The 18,617-nt window shown below is 45.2% G+C and overlaps 2 protein-coding genes and 1 pseudogene across 2 annotated transcripts; 2 read left to right on the forward strand and 1 right to left on the reverse strand.

The window, feature by feature from the left end:
* Positions 1–7,493: 7,493 nt before the first annotated feature.
* On the forward strand, positions 7,494–9,091 carry LOC127307311 (serine/threonine protein phosphatase 2A 57 kDa regulatory subunit B' kappa isoform-like; annotated as a pseudogene).
* A 3,179-nt stretch (positions 9,092–12,270) lies between these two features.
* Positions 12,271–12,753, reverse strand: LOC127310328 (NAC domain-containing protein 76-like). The gene has a single exon (XM_051341012.1). The coding sequence runs from the start codon at positions 12,751–12,753 to the stop codon at positions 12,271–12,273; it is 483 nt and encodes a 160-aa protein (XP_051196972.1).
* Positions 12,754–17,250: 4,497 nt separating this feature from the next.
* Positions 17,251–18,033, forward strand: LOC139832521 (uncharacterized). The gene is made up of 2 exons (XM_071822296.1): positions 17,251–17,451; positions 17,533–18,033. The coding sequence occupies exons 1-2, from the start codon at positions 17,251–17,253 to the stop codon at positions 18,031–18,033; spliced, it is 702 nt and encodes a 233-aa protein (XP_071678397.1).
* The last annotated feature ends 584 nt before the right edge of the window (positions 18,034–18,617 follow it).

Below are 18,617 nucleotides of genomic sequence, written 5' to 3' on the forward strand. Positions count from 1 at the left end.
TAATAAGAGATAAAGTGCATAATTACATATTCAATACCACAATAGTTTTTAAGCTATTTGTCCCATGAGCTATATATTGCAAAGGTGAATGATGGAATTTTAAAGGTAGCACTCAAGCAATTTACTTTGGAATGGCGGAAAATACCATGTAGTAGGTAGGTATGGTGGACACAAATGGCATAGTGTTGTTTGGCTCAAGGATTTGGATGCATGAGAAGTATTCCCTCTCGATACAAGGTTTAGGCTAGCAAGGTTGTTTGAAGCAAACACAAGCACGAACTAGTACAGCAAAACTCACATAAAAGACATATTACAAGCATTATAAAACTATACATCGTCTTCCTTGTTGTTCAAACATCTTACTAGAAAATATCTAGACTCTAGAGAAACCACTCATGCAAACCCAAATTTTAACAAGCTCTATGTATTTCCTCACTAATGGGTGCAAGGTATATGATGCAAGAGCTTAAACAAGAGCACAACAATTGCCAAGTATCACATTATTCAAGACATCACACCAATTTCTACATGTAGCATTTTCCAATTCCAACCATATAATAATTTAACGGCAGTTTCAACCTTCGCCATGAATATTATGAGCTAAGAACACATGTGTTCATACGAACCAGCGGAGCGTGTCTCTCTCCCACACAAGCATTTATTCAAACACAAACAAAAACAAAAACATACAGACGCTCCAAGTAAAGCACATAAGATGTGACCGAATAAAAATATAGTTTCAAGAGAAGGAACCTGATAATTTGTCGATGAAGAAGGGGATGCCTTGGGCATCCCCAAGCTTAGACGCTTGAGTCTTCTTGAAATATGCAGGGATGAACCACCGGGGCATCCCCAAGTTTAGAGCTTTCACTCTTCTTGATCATAGTATATCATCCTCCTTTCTTGACCCTTGAAAACTTCCTCCACACCAAACTCGAAACAACTCATTAGAGGGTTAGTGCACAATAAAAATTAACATATTCAGAGGTGACACAATCATTCTTAACACTTCTGGACATTGCATAATGCTACTGGACATTAGTGGATCAAAGAAATTCATCCAACATAGCAAAAGAGGCAATGCGAAATAAAAGGCAGAATCTGTCAAAACAGAACAGTTCGTATTGACGAATTTTAAAATGGCACCAGACTTGCTCAAATGAAAATGCTCAAATTGAATGAAAGTTGCGTACATATCTGAGGATCATGCACGTAAATTGGCTTAATTTTCTGAGCTACCTACAGGGAGGTGGACCCAGATTCGTGACAGCAAAGAAATCTGGAACTGTGCAGTAATCCAAATCTAGTACTTACTTTTCTATCAATGGCTTAACTTGGCACAACAAAACACAAAACTAAGATAAGGAGAGGTTGCTACAGTAGTAAACAACTTCCAAGACACAAAATAAAAACAAAGTACTGTAGCAAAATAACACATGGGTTATCTCCCAAGAAGTTCTTTCTTTATAGCCATTAAGATGGGCTCAGCAGTTTTAATGATGCACTCGCAAGAAATAGTATTCGAAGCAAAAGAGAGCATCAAGAGGCAAATTCAAAATACATTTAAGTCTAACATGCTTCCTATGCATAGGAATCTTGTAAATAAACAAGTTCATGAAGAGCAAAGTAACAGGCATAGGAAGATAAAACAAGTGTAGCTTCAAAAATTTCAGCACATAGAGAGGTATTTTAGTAACATGAAAATTTCTACAACCATATTTTCCTCTCTCATAATAACTTTCAGTAGCATCATGAGCAAACTCAACAATATAACTATCACATAAAGCATTCTTATCATGAGTCTCATGCATAAAATTATTACTCTCCACATAAGCATAATCAGTTTTATTAGTTGTAGTGGAAGCAAATTCAACAAAGTAGCTATCATTATTATTCTCATCAAGTGTAGGAGGCATAGTATTATCATCATAAAAATTACTCTCCATAGTAGGTGGCACCAAAAGACCAATATCATTATAATCATCATAAATAGGAGGCAAAGTATCATCAAAGAAAATTTTCTCCTCAATGCTTGGGGGACTAAAAAGATCATGCTCATCAAAACCAGCTTCCCCAAGCTTAGAATTTTCCATATCATTAGCAACAATAGTGTTCAATGTGTTCATGCTAATATGTTCCATGGGTTTTTTAATTTTCGCATTAAACCATTCATGTCTTGACTCAGGAAATAGTACAATGAGCTCACAGATGTTTTCCATTATGCCTTACTAGTGTAAAACAAGAAACAAAAAGATGCAATTGCAGGATCTAAAGGAAATAGCTTCGAGTACTTACAACGGCGGAAAATAGCTTGGTAGCCGAGGTCCGGAGTGTGAGTACCTTTTACCTTTCCTCCCCGGCAACGGCGCCAGAAAATAAGCTTGATATCTACGTTCCCCCTCCTTTCCTGTAGACAGTGTTGGGCCTCCAAGAGCAGAGGTTTGTAGAACAGCAGCAAGTTTCCCTTAAGTGGATCACCCAAGGTTTATCGAACTCAGGGAGGAAGAGGTCAAAGATATCCCTCTCATGCAACCCTGCAACCACAAAGCAAGAAGTCTCTTGTGTCCCCAACACACCTAATAGGTGCACTAGTTCGGCGAAGAGATAGTGAAATACAGGTGGTATGAATATATAGTAGCAGTAGCAACGGTGCCAGAAAATAGCTTGCTGGCGTGTAGTTGATGGTGGTAGTATTGCAGCAGTAGTAACACAGTAAAACAGTAAACAAGCAGCGATAGTAGTATTTAGGAACAAGGCCTAGGGATTACACTTTCACTAGTGGACACTCTCAACATTAATCACATAACAGAATAGATAAATGCATACTCTACACTCTTGTTGGATGATGAACACATTGCGTAGGATTACACGAACCCTCAATGCCGGAGTTAACAAGCTCCACAATAATGCTCATATTTTAGTAACCTTTAGTGTAAGATAGATCAAAAGACTAAACCAAGTACTAGCATAGCATGCACACTGTCACCTTCATGCATATGTAGGAGGAATAGATCACATCAATATTATCATAGCAATAGTTAACTTCGCAATCTACAAGAGATCATGATCATAGCATAAACCAAGTACTAACACGGTGCACACACTGTCACCTTTACACACGTGCAGGAGGAATAGAACTACTTTAATAACTTTGCTAGAGTAGCACATAGATAAATTGTGATACAAACTCATATGAATCTCAATCATGTAAAGCAGCTCATGAGATTATTGTATTGAGGTACATGGGAGAGAGATGAACCACATAGCTACAGCGGAGCCCTCAGCCTCAGGGGTGGATTACTCCCTCCTCATCATGGAGTCAGCGATGGCGGTGAAGATGGCGGTGAAGACGGCGGTGGAGATGGCTCCGGGGCAATTCCCCGTCCGGCGAAGTGCCGGAACAGAGAGTTCTCTGTCCCCCGAATTGGAGTTTCGCGATGGCGGCGGCGCCCTGGAGTCTTTCTCGAGTTTCGTCAATTGGTACCGCGTTTTTAGGTCGAAAGGGCTTTTATAGGCGAAGAGGCGGCGCAGGGGGCACTGGGGCGCCACACCCTAGGCCGGCGCGGCCTAGGCCTGGCCCGCGCCGCCATGTGGTGTGGTGGCCCCCGCCCCTCTCCGACTCTTCGTCGGTGTTCGGACGCTTAGGGAAAAATAGGAGGTTTGGCGTTGATTTCGTCCAATTCCGAGAATATTGCCCGAACAGCCTTTCTGGAACCAAAACAAGCAGTGAAAACAGAACCGGCACGTGGCATCTTGTTAATAGGTTAGTTCCGGAAAATGCATGAAAATGATATAAAGTGTGAACAAAACATGTTGGTATTGTCATAAAACAAGCATGGAACATCGGAAATTATAGATACGTTGGAGACGTATCAGGGGGCAGGAGGCCAGCCATCGGTCCAAAATCAGGGTGGGACTACGCGCTCCTTCCCCTGCAAGATTTTGCGTGACCGAGCTGAGGATTAGAGCGGAGCATAGGGAGGACCGGCGTCGAGGACGTCGGCGGGAAGGACGTTGTGGGTCGAACTCCAGTGGTGCGCTGGGAGGCTTAATAAGCCATGGCCGCGGCAGCGGCCAGCAGCGCGAGGGGAACCCGTAGATGCGGCGACCAACCGGCGGTCGATCCGTGTAGCAGGAACCATATCCACCATATAATTTTTTTGAATGAGTTTTTTTTTTTTTGAAAAATGACTTGAACCGTCAGGATAAAAATGGTTGTACTGCCTGGACTAGAATGATTGAACTGTCCGAACTACAATGATTAGGGTTACTTTTACACTGTTGAGTCCTCAAAAATTCTACTGCCATGGTCGTCGATATTTTCGTGTGTACAAAATTATACCATCATTTTTGCTAACCGATTTATTGAAAATTGAGAAAAAGACGTGGTTGATCTGCTTTTGCTCGAAAATTGTACTTCTGATTAATAGACATCTATACTGTTCGTAGTTACAAACGTCAACAAAATTTGGCTGCATCAAACAACAGATTAACATGAAACAAAATGTCGGATCACCAAAATATGGTGACTGCACCAAATCACGAAGTAAAACATCACTTTCTTTTGTGTATGTTTTCTAACTTATCTGCATCAAACTTGAGTGCCGCAACCATATATACAAACTACTTTTTTATCACATGGTTATGCTAATCGAGAGACAGATCATCACATGAGATAGTGGAGCAGCAGCAGCCCACGCATTAAGAGAGAGTACAGGAGTGAAAACCGAGACCTGTACTGCCATTCCCTATCTATTTAGTGGCTGTCCACTTCCTGAAGCTGGTTGAACTGTCCAACGCAATAGATAGAAACTACAGAGTCGTTGCAGTGGTGAACGAGCAAGAGAAGTTCCATGAGCGCTCCCGCTGACTGATGTAGCTCTAGGATCGGCAGGGCCAGCCAGACTGAGGATGCACGCTTCCTTGACCGTGAGCACTACACCCCGCCGCCGGGCCTGGTTCTAGTCACTGCCGCCGGACCTGGTTCCCATCCCAGCCGAGAGCGGAGAGCCGACCAGAGCACTCCCCCATCGCCGAACCTGGTTTAGGTGGATTTGCTGGAAATAATTCAATTTTTGCTTGAACTTACCATGCCACTGCCTTGTACTGTCGCGAATCGAAGATTGTGCTTCGCTGAGCTGAAACATCTGACCTCCCAAAAAAAAAATCAGGGCGCCGGCGGCAGCTGGGCAGGAGGGAGAGTGGCAGCTCAGGGGAATGGGGGAGGGCAGACCGTGGCCGAGCTCGAGGACAGGGGATGAGCGACCCGGTCGTCGCCGACGGCACCGTGGCCGCGCTCGAGGGACAGGGGCCGGCGACGCGTGGGGATGGGAGCGTGGAAGCGCTGGGGAGGTGACCAGCGGCGCGTGGGGGAGGTATCCGGCCGGCGGCGCGGGGAGTTGGCCGGCGGCGCGAGGTGGAGATGGCGGCGGCGCAAGGTGGAGGTGGCCGCGGCGCGGGGTGGAGGTCTCCCGGCGGCGCGGGGAAAGGCCGCGCGCGCGCGGAGGTGGCCAGCAGCGTAGCGCGGCGGGGAGGTGGCCGGCGGCGCGCGGCGGGAGGTGCCCGGCGGCGCGGGCGGGATGTGGCCGGCGGCGCGGGGCGGGATGTGGCCGGCGGCGCGGGTGGATGTGCGCGGGTCGGGAAGAAGCTAATTGGGGTTTTTTTTTTTAGTCGGTTGGTTGTGTTTGGGTCATTTTCCACCGGATCGGATCCTTATAAGGTATAGTGCGACCCTATATATATATATATATATATATATATATCGATAATTACCAGGTACAAAGGAGGGTAGCTACCCACCCCACTAGCATCTTCAAGATTCGCGCTAGTCAAACCCACCTTAGTATTTAGTTTTGGATAGGCCGGTAACAACATGGTGTATAAACTAAGGGACGTTAGTCAGAAAGATTCGATTCCTTGTAGTACGTTTTTAAATTAGTGAAAGATTCCCTGCCGTACTTTTTATGTTGGCCTAGCTAGAAACCATCTTTTGGTAGTTTTAGAGACCCACAATTTTTCAAACAATTTTTAGGTAGCTAGTTTTACCTGGGTTTTTTTTATCACTGCGCGCATGTCAGTCGTGTAGAGAATTTGCGAGAGCTACCTTTTCATTGTAGGAAATCCGACCCAGCTAAATGGAACCTGGGTGCGCGCGCACCCGTTTACGAAAAGTTCAAAAAAAATGCTATTTAAAAGTTTCAAAAAAATGTGAAGTAAAATTTTGCATGTACGTATTATGTTGATACTTACTCGTGTGAGTTTTCACGAAAAAATACTATTGTGTGTGTCCTGCATAAAAATGACAAAATGTCTAAATGAGAATAGTGAACAGGAATTTGTACTATTCACAGGAATAGGAATTTGCATTTTATCATTTTTGTGTAGGTCACACACAATGGTATTTTTCCGTGAAAACACACACGAGTAAGTATCAACATAATATCTACATGCAAAAATTTACTTGACATTTTTTGAAAACTTTTGAATAGCATTTTTTTGAACTTTTCGTAAACGGGTGCGCGCGCACCCAGGTTCCATTCACCATTTTCGGCATCGTCCCGGGCTTTATTAGCCTAGCCTTTGCATGTGTGCTGGTGTGAACTAAGAGGAGTGCCTTTTTTTCTAAGCGGCAACAGCAGCAAACCAAAGCAGCCATCAATTCATTTCTTATTTTGCTAAGCCTCTCTCTCTTCTATCCCCTGTACTGCCCGTTGCTGCAGAGGTGGCAGCTGAGCTCATCTCTACTTTTGCTTGCTTTTTTATCGTGTGTGCCTCGGAAAGTAGGAAAAATGGCTCTAGAAATTCTGAAGAAGAGATGCCCAGATTTTGCAAGGAATCAGCGGCAACAAAGATACTTGATTTACTATGTTCAGCAAATATAAGAACTCACAAGACGATTAAAAGTGGATGTTTTAGATAGATTAGGCGTGGGAAACCTTTTTTAACATGTAGATTCTTTTCCTAGCGGAGGCAACTTTGCATCACGAAGCAACAAAAAATCTGTTGTACGTTTCGAAATCTGCCAGCAATGTCAGGCCAGTTCAAGCCTGCCACGCACGCGCAAACAGCCGATAAAACACCTACCGTTTGCCATGCCGTTAGCCTATAACGGTAAGCATGAGGGCCCACGCCAGCAAATAAGGTCAAAGGTAAGTAAGCACATCTACCTACACACATCTCATCGGTATATCCAATTGTTCTACTGAGAGGGGTAGCTACCCACCTTTGTAGAAAATCCGCACTCATATATATATATATATATATATATATATATATATAGACAAAAGTTTTGGTATGTAACCAAACTGCAGCGCATGCTATCATTACCGTTCACCATGTGTTCCAAGATGCGTGCTAACAATAGAGAAATCTTTTCCAAATAAGCATCTGGCGATTTAGTGGATCCATGTTACTGGGTGGCCCAGATATCTGTCCACGTCTGAGCACTCTGGGCACTCTGTGTGGCGTCCCGTTGGCTCGTCGGTTTCTCCTTGTCGAGGCTGGGTTCGTCTTCTACTGATGGTGTAGCTGTTGGTTTGTTTTTCTCTTCCGTGCGTCAGGCACACACAGATTTTTTGTGTGCTTCCATCTCACCGCATCCCTCAACCAGTGAACCTCATCCACTATATTCTTCCTAGCTAGGTGACCAAAGCATCCACCTACTCCACCGGATTTGACCGGAGCTAGCCGTCCTCCGGCTATCCCTGGGAGGAGGCAAGGTCCAGTGGACCTGCTCAACCTCGAGAAGCCCGACGGCGTGTTCGTCTTCACGGCCGCCGCCGTGGTCAACCACCTGCCGCAAATCGCCGGAGCACGAGGCCGAGAGACAAGATCGACTCCTGGTGGCTCGTCCTCACCTTATCCGACGTCGCTGCCAGTGGTGATGGCGCGGTCGAGCGGGAGGTCATGCGCGCCCCCTTTGTCGAGGTCCTCGATGCCGTGCGGTCCAGTGCCAAGAGCCAGCTGCCGTGGCTGGACCACCTGGTCATGCCGGCGCCGCTGAATATGCTCGCAGCGAACTTGTTCCGCGCGATGCCGCAGCCGACCTCCGCATCCCCCCCTCGCCGAGGCGAGCGCCAACGCCCGGAACGAGCTCCCGGCGGCGTCGCTCCTCTTCCGTCGTGGCCGCACCTCGGCGCGGTCTACGACGGCCCCCTCGCGCGCGGCCATGGCCGCCGCCGACGCTAAGTGCCTCCACGCGCACGTCGACCACCGCTTCCTCACCACCCTCCTGTCGCTCTTCGCCTCCGAGGACCCGCTCGAACGGGACCCCCTCAAAGCCGCCTACCACGCGCTCTACTCCAAGCTCGCCCCAGAGAGCGCCTTCATGCGCCGCTCCATGGCCAACGCCCTCCTCCGGTTCGCCAACAAGGCGCCTCATCGCTGTCCTCGTCGTCGTCGTCGTCGTCGTCGGCGCCGACGGCGTCGGCGAGGCGTTGGAGATCTGCGGCAGCATCATCAACGGCTTCGCGGTGCCGCTCAAAGAGGAGCACCGCGGGTTCCTGATACGGGTGCTGCTGCCGCTGCGCCGGACCAGGTGGCGGCACAGCTACCACCGTCAGCTCGTCTAATGCGTGCTGCAGTTCGTGCACAAGAACCCCCGGGCTCGCCGGTTCTCCTGCGGTGGCCAGTCACCAACAGCCAGAAGGAGGTGCTGCTCATCGACGAGCTGGAGGACATCGTGGAGGCGCTCAGTTCAGACTTATTTGGTCAGTTCTTTCAGTTCAAGGCTTACAGTGCTTGTACGGTTAGTACTTACTAATGGGTTCATGAGCTAAAGTTATACATTTTGACCAACTGAGCTCTGGAAAAAATAATACAGATCACCTCATCATCGTGTTTCAGGTGGCGGAGAATGGCGATGCCTGAAGTTTTGGGCAAAATCCATCTTACAGGAGATCGGGTGTGGGTGCTTCACTTTTTACCATGTTTGTACAATTGGGTGGATGCTAGCTACATATCTGTGATCTTATTGTAGCCTTGCAATCATATATTGGGCAAATCTTTTACCGCAATTCCTACTCTAAACATTGGTTCAGATTTTGATTTTCCCCATCAAAGGAGAAATATTGCGATTTGGTGATGCTCAAAAGTTCTTGCGCTGAACCTGAAATTTTGACCAGGTGACTGTAAATTGTGGTTAGCACTTGTTCTATCTACTATTGCTGAACTCGCTTGATGCAATATTTGGCCCAACATGTGCTTGTTTCAATTTACGAGAAGAAGGAATGACACTAGTGCATAGTCCTCATTGTTTCGATCCTGTAGATATGAGGCAAATACTCATCCTCCCTGTAGTAGCTAGCTAGTCAGTCAGTCCATATGAAAACAGAGAAGAGATACGAATTGAGACCTTCAAGATTTTTGTAAGGATGATTTTGCAATTGCAACAAGTCCTGACTAGGAGTAGTACATTTTGTACTTAACCATTGACACAGGCTTGTATATTATGAAGATACATTATATAGTCATGTGGTATTGCATGATTCAAAATTACAAGTACTGCACGATTTATAGGTACTTGACAATTTTAACTCGAGGTGCAAGATATTTAAATCGGGTGCTGTATAAGTTTTTAAGAGGGTCCTTGAACAACTAAGTGATGGTGCCGAATAATTTGCTTGGACTATAACATCAGTTGTAGTCATCCATCATGCTCATACTTGGTTAGATTATTTGTAAGCCTATTTTTATGTACTTAATAATTTGAACTAGGTGCCGGATGTGTCTTTACGAGGGTGCTTCAAAATTTAAATCATGGTGCCGAATAATTTGCCTAGCCTATAAGATGACCTATAGTCACGCTACATGCTGATTTTGGGTTATTTATGGCTATTTTTAGCCAAATAATAATTCAACAAGGGTGCCGAATATATCTCTACAAAGGTGCTTGAAAATTGAAACCGTGGTGCCGAATAGTTTGCATGGACTATAGGATCACTTGTATTCATATGTTATGCTCATACTTATGTTAGATTATTTTTAAGCTTATTTTTATGTACTTAATAATTTTAACTGGGTGCCGGATGTGTCTTTAAGAGGGTGCTTCAAATTTTAAATCGTGGTGCCGAATAATTTGCCTGACCTATAAGATGACCTATAGTCACCCTACGTGCTGATTTCCGATTTTTTCTTACGGCTATTTAGGCAAAACAATAATTCAAGAAGGGTGCCGAATATATCTCTACAAAGGTGCTTGAAAATTGAAACTGTGGTGCCGAATATTTCTTACGGCTATTTAGCATGTAGCCTGTGAGACCCTTGTGTAGCAGACGTTTGACTAATCGCGTGTGCTCAATCCTCATGCATACGAGGGCGACCCCGTGATGGAATAAAATAAGGGTATTTTGCTGTGAGATAAAATAACAGGCGCGTGAGCGTATCTCCTGGTACACCGGTACTTACCACAAACTTAGTCAAGGACGGGTCCTAGTTGGGCTTCTGGTACCTATACGGCTATACAACATACAAGTGTTTGCTAATTCGAGTACCGAAGCGCAACAGGGAACAGAGGAAAGATGGAGAGATGGGGGCTGGGAAGGCAACCGGCTGACTTCTCTGACTCTGAGTCGCTCAATGGGGGATAGGAAGGGACCTGAGATTCCGCTGACTGCCCTCCGGTCGCGGAAGATGGCGTGCCGGCGGCGACACCATCGTCCTGAACTTCCCCCCCATGGTTACAATGCCAGAGCCGCCAATCGAAAGGTAGTTGCACATGGTACTCCGGTCGCGGAAAACAGCGTGTACGGCCGACGACACAATCGAGCTGAGTTTGGTCGCCCATGGTTGACACGCCCGAGCCGCCCATGGCTGGAATCCTAGAATCGCTGTGCTCGCACGGTGGTGAGGGATGGGCCCTAGCTGGCCTTCTGGTACCTAACACAGTCAGGGGTGTTGGCTGAATTTGAGTACCGGCCCGCGACGTGGTACCTGATCACTATGGACTACGGTACCGGCGGAGCAAAGTCGACCATGACAAGAACCACCGAAACCAGACAGATTTGAAAGAAAAACTGCCGGAACGGGAACGCACACAAGCCTGCTAGCCCAGAGATCAGACCCTTGTCTGCCACACTTTAATTCAAAATCTCTGCACACTACGTGGCCCAATTTCTACACACTATGTATAAATGGCTCAGTTTTGAATCCAATATGAATCTTCTTGTCACGTTGCGCACCGAAACAGCAATGGATTCAAAAAATCCTGCACATCATGGGTCCACGTGCCAGGTACAAGGAGAGAGAAATCCCTTTCAGTTCTTTTCTATGAGTCACACTAGATACTAATAGGAGAAAAGAAGTACCAATCTCAAAGCACATGGACGGCAATGATAGCATGCGCTGGGGTATATATATATATATATATATATATATATATATATAGGAAGCTCAATTGGGGCACCATGGTGCCCAGGCACCATACATCATGACCGTACAATTATATCGTGGGTGCCAGATTTCATCATAGGTGTATAAAGGAGAGAAAAACACTTTCCAAATATCAACAGGAGAGAGAATGCACTTTCCAATTATCAGAAACAGAGACAAATCACTTCCCAGTTTGCTGTGCAGGTTTCCTTTTATGATTCATGGTGCCCAGGCACCATGGTGCACCAGTTAGTTTACCTATATATATATATATATATATATATATATATTTATATCTCTATATATATATATATATATATATATATATATATATATATATATATATATATATAGACACACACACACACACACACACACACACACACATATATATTCATTTGTTGAGTTGAACTAGCATTAGTATAGCTGCGTCAAAAATATTGTTGATGTAATATTATATTAACATTATTGACTGAAAAATAACATTTTCAAGAAAACTAAGACTATTGTACGTTGTGAGGCCTAATGATCAAAAAAAAAATCCAGTACTGCCTTCGGTCAAATGCCTTGACATCTGTTTGCAAGAAGAGGAAGAGTCAATCATACATCAAAGTATTGGCAGTCTGAACGTGATACCAGCTCGACGAAGCAGTTTGTGATGAATAAGATTTAATTTGGGAGGCTAACGGTTTCACTTGAACATGCTTTAATTCAAAGTAGAGGAACAATGTATTTTGCATTTGTTAGTTTACCCGTAGCAACGCACGGGTATTGTGCTAGTATATACTAGTGTCTAAGAACATCTAAATTTAATAAACTTACGATACTATTTTATGAATAAAGGTAGTAGTAAAAAGTTCAACATCGAAAAATAGGACTCATTACACACGCAGCCGAGTTTAATTAGACGGTTCTTGCTCGCACGCGTCTCGAGTGTCGACCGTATTTGCGCATCTTGCACAGGACCATCTCCTCGCCCTCTTCTTGTTGATCTTGGGGAACGCTGTACTCGATCATCACCCACTTCGTCTTGACCTTGTTCACCATGTAGAAGTTATACCTGCGGTATCCGACGAGGCCGTTGTCTCCCACCACCTCCATGCGCGTGCACGGTCTCCACCAGCCACCATGGTGATGCCGGCGCAACAGTTTCCTCCCGCCGCGGTAGTGCTCGTGGCTAAGGAAATACCAGTTGTTACGCGGTCCCCGCGGGTGGTCAACCACTAGCTCCTCTGGGGTGGCGGAGTAGAGGTCGGCGTAGTGGAAGAGATGAGCCACATCGTCGTCCAGTGCCTCGCCGGCGATCTTAGGGCGGAGCACGCGCTCGATGAGTTCAACATCCTTGAGGCGAGCTGGTACATCCAGCTTGCTAGTTTCCGGCGCCATGGAATCGTTCATCCACGGCGACCTGACGAGATACGCTCGATATCTCAGGGAATCACGCTGTTTTCTCTGTTGGTCATGCACAAGGCGCTGCTTATATATAAAGGCGCTGCAACATAGTCTTTGTCGGACACGTAGTTCGTGTTCAACTGGATTTAGAGTTCTAGACCACTCCGATTCCGAGGAAACTGGATTGCTAGTAATCAGAACTGAAGTCCACAAACTAACGTGACGTCACAGGAAGGCCCCAAAATTAGATTAGGAGAATCGCAATTCACTAGAACGGGCTTTTAAAGCCTAGTCGCATACGAGGACTTTTTTTTTGCAGCACGAAAGATCTTTTTTTTTGCGGGTAGTACCAAAGATTGTTGCCGCCGCAAAAAATCGACCTTCTGCACGTTTTTCATCTGCCGAATCACAATTCACTAAAACGGGATTTTAAAGCCTAGTCGCATACGAAAGGCCTTTTTGTGCAGTACGGAAGATCGTGTGGCTCTCGGTGGGACACGAATTCTTCATGTTCCCGAGGGAATCGCAGATTTCATCATGTATTGCTCTACAGCTGTTGCACAAAACACCACTTGGACGAATTTTTGCAATTTCTACCTGGTCTAATATGGTGCGATTTCCACCACTTGATCATCATCAGCTAATTAGCGCGGTTGAAGGCATAACAGTAGTTATGCCCCGCATGTCAATGCCTGAATAAATATAAAAAATTAGAACTTACAATGTCCAAAAAAAAATCTGAAGAAGGTATGTTTTTTCATGCACTCTATAATGTTATAGACTACATTCCATAGGTATCATTATTTTTTTTTTACTTTAAGACCTACTTATATTTTAACGCAAATACTTTTATCCCACTAAAGTGATCATAGGAAGATAGTTACACTTACAAAAATTATGTTTTTTCGTACATGCTTTATAAGGTGTAATTTACCTATTCAAAAATTGTTCATACATAAGTTATACCCCATAGGGAATCGATAGAAAAATAAATTATTTTCCTACGATTTGTAAAACTACATAGGCTATTTTTTAGTAACCATTGATGCTTCATATATGCATCCATAAAAAAATCATATTTAGATACAAACCATTGTTTATGTTTTTTCAATTTTCTTACATTACTTGAAGAATTGAAATGCGGGGCTCGTCAATTTTGCTTTTAGCAGGGCTAAATATTTCAAATGACTAGCCGGTGCATGTTACAACAGATTAGACCACCACCTAGCGAAAACTGCAAAAATATGCAAGGCCTACCACCAGATTCGTGGGATTAATTATTTTTGTACATTTATTCATGCATTGACATGTGAGGTCTAACTATTGTTTTACCGCCAACCAGGCTAATTGGTTGATTAGATGACCAAGCGAAGGAAATTGCAATATTTTATAGTAGCAGCCGGTGAAAACCGCAAAAAATCTATCCAGATGATGTTTTGTGCTAACGCATAGAGTAGAACATGGTGGAATCTGGAGCTGTAAGTTTGCTGATATATTTACTAAAGGACTACTTACAAACTTTTTTTCATGGTTTTTGTACCGGTCTGAATTGTCGTAGCTAACATCATCCGGATTTGCCGTCGAGGAAATTGCACATACCAGTAGTATTTGGGGCAGAAGTTGCACAGACCAGCGCCTCTAACTTTTTTTTTGACAATCAATACCACATATATTCATAGCAACAAATAGTACATGGTAGAGATACATGAACTGACTCCAACGATTACAAAATAAAGTCTAAAAGATAGTAACAAATCTTCGAGGACCAACGCCTCTAACTTGTTTTTGCACGGACCAGCAACTCTAGCAACTCTAGAGGTAATTCATTGCACAAAGCTCTAATCATCAGATTACACAGGTTAACTAGATATTTGATAAAGTAGGCTCACCTTCTGAGCTGACCTGGCTGCCATCGTGGCTTTGCCTGGATTGGTCAACGTGGAGCTGGACGAGCTGGTTCCAGACAACAATACGAGCATTTGTAAAAAAATATGATAGTAACACAGGAGTATTAGGACATCTCCAACGTGGCGACGTATTTCAGACGTTCAAATTATCCGCGGGCGTCCGTTTCAGTTGGGGGTGGCTCCAGCGGGCCGACGCATTTCCGGCGCGGGCCAGTATACAGTTTAGTTTCAGAAAATTTAGAAAAGATGTTGTAGCCTCAAATTAGCTTAAATTTGCACGAAATTATACGTCAAATTGAGATCTGAAATAAGTTCATCAAACTTTGTACACGGTACGACACAAAGTGGAGTCCAAAAGAGACACAACAAGGCCTAAACAACATAAAAAGTCCAAAAGGAGGTCATGGTGTTGGGCGCATGGCGTCGGTGATCAGGTGTCTCGCGCGCGGATTTCGGCGCGTCTCTTCATGAACCAGGCCCTGGTGTCGTCATCGACGTTGCTCAAGTCGGCTAGCATGATCCTTGTGTCCTCTACACTGGTCTTGGCCTCGGCGTCCATCCTCCTGGCCTCGGCGTCACGCAATTTGGCCTTGGCGTCTGCCCTGTTGGCCTCGACGTCCATCCTTTGGACCTCTATGACCTCTTTCGTGAGGTTGAGGTAGATGGCAGCTGCAACCTGTTTTTCCAGACGCTTCCTCTCGTCCCTAGCAGCTATGGCGGCATGATTGTCGGCCATCATCTTCTCCAATCTCTGGGTGAACGCAATGGTATGTGCCTCCCGGGCTATATACATGTCTCTTGGCACATGAAAGTTTTTACAAAACTAGGTGGACCTGGTGGTTCCGCCGTTTGACGCGCGGGCGTCGCCTCCACCTCATCACGCAGCGGCCGCGCCACGACGCCTTCGGCGAGCAGGTGCAGGGGATTTACCCATACACTGCAGGGAACCACTTTTCCACCTCAACCGCATCGCGACACCTCTCCGTGCTCCGCCATCCTCTTCTCCGCCAACGAGAACTCCGGCGAGAACTCCGTCTGGTCGCTAATGCAGAGGACACACAGAATTGGGGATTTGTTTCGTGTGGTGCCTAGGGGTTTGACCTGAAAAGTTGCGGCTCTTTCAGTGAAGATTAATGATTACAAGGATTGTTTTGCAAATTTACCTGCCACCATGGCACACACGTGTCGGCAACAGAGGGCTCCAAACCTAAACCAATCCGATTAACAAGTTGTGGTACCTCGGGTATCCACTTTGCAAGATGTGAGACTAAATTGCAACTTAGGTGCAAGTTGTGGTACCAAATGTGTTAATACCTCATGTTCTACTCCCTCCGTCCACAAATAAGTGGATACGCGCGGTTTCCAAGAGACCTTAAACTTTTTGTAAAAAAATTCTCATTCCTTCATTTAATCTGCTCATTAATCAAGAAGATGCTTTGATTTTGGCGCTAATAAATATTGTGCATGCTAGTAACCAATAAAATAACATTGAAAAACCAAAAATGATTAATGGAGGCTAAAATCAAGGCATGCACTACTTATTTGTGGATTTCTTAGAAGGCTAGATGTACACTTATTTGTGAACTGATGGAGTAGAGTTTAGACAACCGGCTCTCCTTTATTGTCCATGTGGAGCAGCAGCCTGTCACGGGAGAATCTGGCTCGGCTCGTCACGGGCACACGAAGGCCACGATGGCAGGCCAGGTCAGCTCAGAAGGTAGGTCTCCTCAATCAGATATGCAATTAACCCGCGTAATCTGAGGTTTAGAGCTCTGTGTAACGAATAACATTTAGAGTTGTTGGTCTGTGCAAAAGCAAGTTTGATTCACTGGTTTGTCAACTTCTGCCCCAAGTGTTACTGGTATGTACAATTTCCTCTTTGCCGTCCGAGAGGCCGAGAATCCTGGGCACGTGCCCGGGCTCGCCGTCGCCGTCGCTGCTTACACTAGCTCCGGTGAGCTCGCATGGCGATGTATGTAGCTGAAACCGCAAGAATCGAGCAGAAAATACGCAGTATATCAGTTTAACTCGGCCTAGGCCCACAGCCCCATTTCGCTCCATAGTCCACACTGCTCACGTTAATGAAGCGAGACGGAAGAAGAATCGATCGATTTGGCTGTCTGTTCCATTGTTCGTCTTGGTCGAGGCGACCGCGCACGGCAAGGAAAAACGGCGCCCCTTCCGCCAGACTGTGACTTCGCTGCGAGATAGAGATGTCCGGAAACTCAGGGCGCGTTTGGTTGCCTGGGTGCACTTAGCCTGGTTGGCGGTAAAACAATAGTTAGACCAGCTTCAACTTGTGCATCACGCCCCAGCACTCATCATTTGCGTACAAGTCTGGATCCTGATGGTGCACAAGAAAACAGTTAGTCATTCTGCTTATCCTCGTGTGACTTATAGACCTATGTTACAACGAGATCAGGAGATGATTGCCAACCTAAACAACATCTACAACTGCAACGACGTAGAGACCATCCAGATGCTACGGATGAGAAGAGCCCCTTTTTATGCACTTGTGAAAACGTTCAGGGAAAGATGACTACTGACTGATATCATCTACACCTCTATCGAAGAACAAGTCGCAATGTTTCTTCATGTCGTCGGTCATAACCAGAGGTTCAGAGTCATCCATAACACATTCAGGCGATCCACGGAGACTATCTCTCGGTACTTCCAGCAGGTGTTGTACGTAATTGGGGAGCTCAGAAGTGAAATCATCAAGCCAGCATCAATGAACACACCAACCAAGATTAAGAACAGCTACAGGTGGTTCCCCTATTTCAGGGTGAGTACAAAAGCATGTTCCTTCTACCTATCAGATGTGTGCTACTGTCAGAAACATGATTGTGTGCTAATCTTTTTACAGGTTTGCATTGGGGCTATTGATGGTACTCATGTCACTGCAAAGGTACCGAGATCAATGTCTGCAGCTCATGATGCGAGCATCCTGGTCGACAGCTTATCAAGGCCTGATGGGTTGCAAATCCCTGGCGGTAAGTTCTACCTTGGAGATGCTGGATATGCATGCCGACCTGAAATTCTACCTCCCTTCAGGAAAATAAGGTACCACCTCAACGAGTTCTCTGCGAAGCACCGAACTCTGAATACGAGAGAGTTGTTCAATCTCAGACACTCAAGCCTTAGAGTCACCATTGAGAGGGTCTTTGCTGCATTGAAGAACAGGTTCAAGGTCCTTGACCAGAAACCGTTCCACACGTTTGACACTCAGGCAAAGCTGGTCCTTGCTTGCTACATTCTTCACAACTGGATCCTAGGTTGGGGCGAGGATGAGTTTTTCGAAGATGTTGTCACTTTTGATGAAGTAGAGACCGGCCATGGCGTGGAAGCATGCGACAATGATGCCTGAAAGGTGAAGAGGCAAGAGTGAGCAGACGCAATGTGGGAAGCCAGAGGCAACACCACCATCTGAGAAGAAGTGAAGAAGTGAAGAAGAAGTGAAGAAGAAGAACCCCCTATGGTCCCCTGTTTCTCGAACCCTTTTTCGATCCCCGTATGTTGAACGACCCCGTTATGATAAAGTGCAATTCGTAGTAGCTAGGGAGCATCGTGTTATGAACTACCATTCGTAGTAGCTAGGGATGATTTCGTGAACTGATTGCAACTAGCATGAACTGTGATTTCTGTGTGATGGGAGGTGAGAGCATGGTAAGTGTAAGGGTATATTGCCCCTATGTGTGGTTTTGATAATTAATGACAACCCCTATGGACTAATGTTTTGTAACATCCCTGTTTAGCAAACCCTAATTAGGAAGTTGTTTGTGCATTCATGAGCATCATTTAAAATGCATTAAGAAAAATTTGCATTTCAATAAAGTGTAAACCCAAATGTATGCAAACTTCCCTCTGTTTAAATTCTCCCAAAATGTTTCAAACTTCGAAAACTTAAACATGTGGATCCTCAAATTATTGGGCAGGCCACTAAATATTTTT

The sequence above is a fragment of the Lolium perenne genome, chromosome 6 (assembly GCF_019359855.2).
Source record: "Lolium perenne isolate Kyuss_39 chromosome 6, Kyuss_2.0, whole genome shotgun sequence".
Taxonomy (NCBI): domain Eukaryota; kingdom Viridiplantae; phylum Streptophyta; class Magnoliopsida; order Poales; family Poaceae; genus Lolium; species Lolium perenne.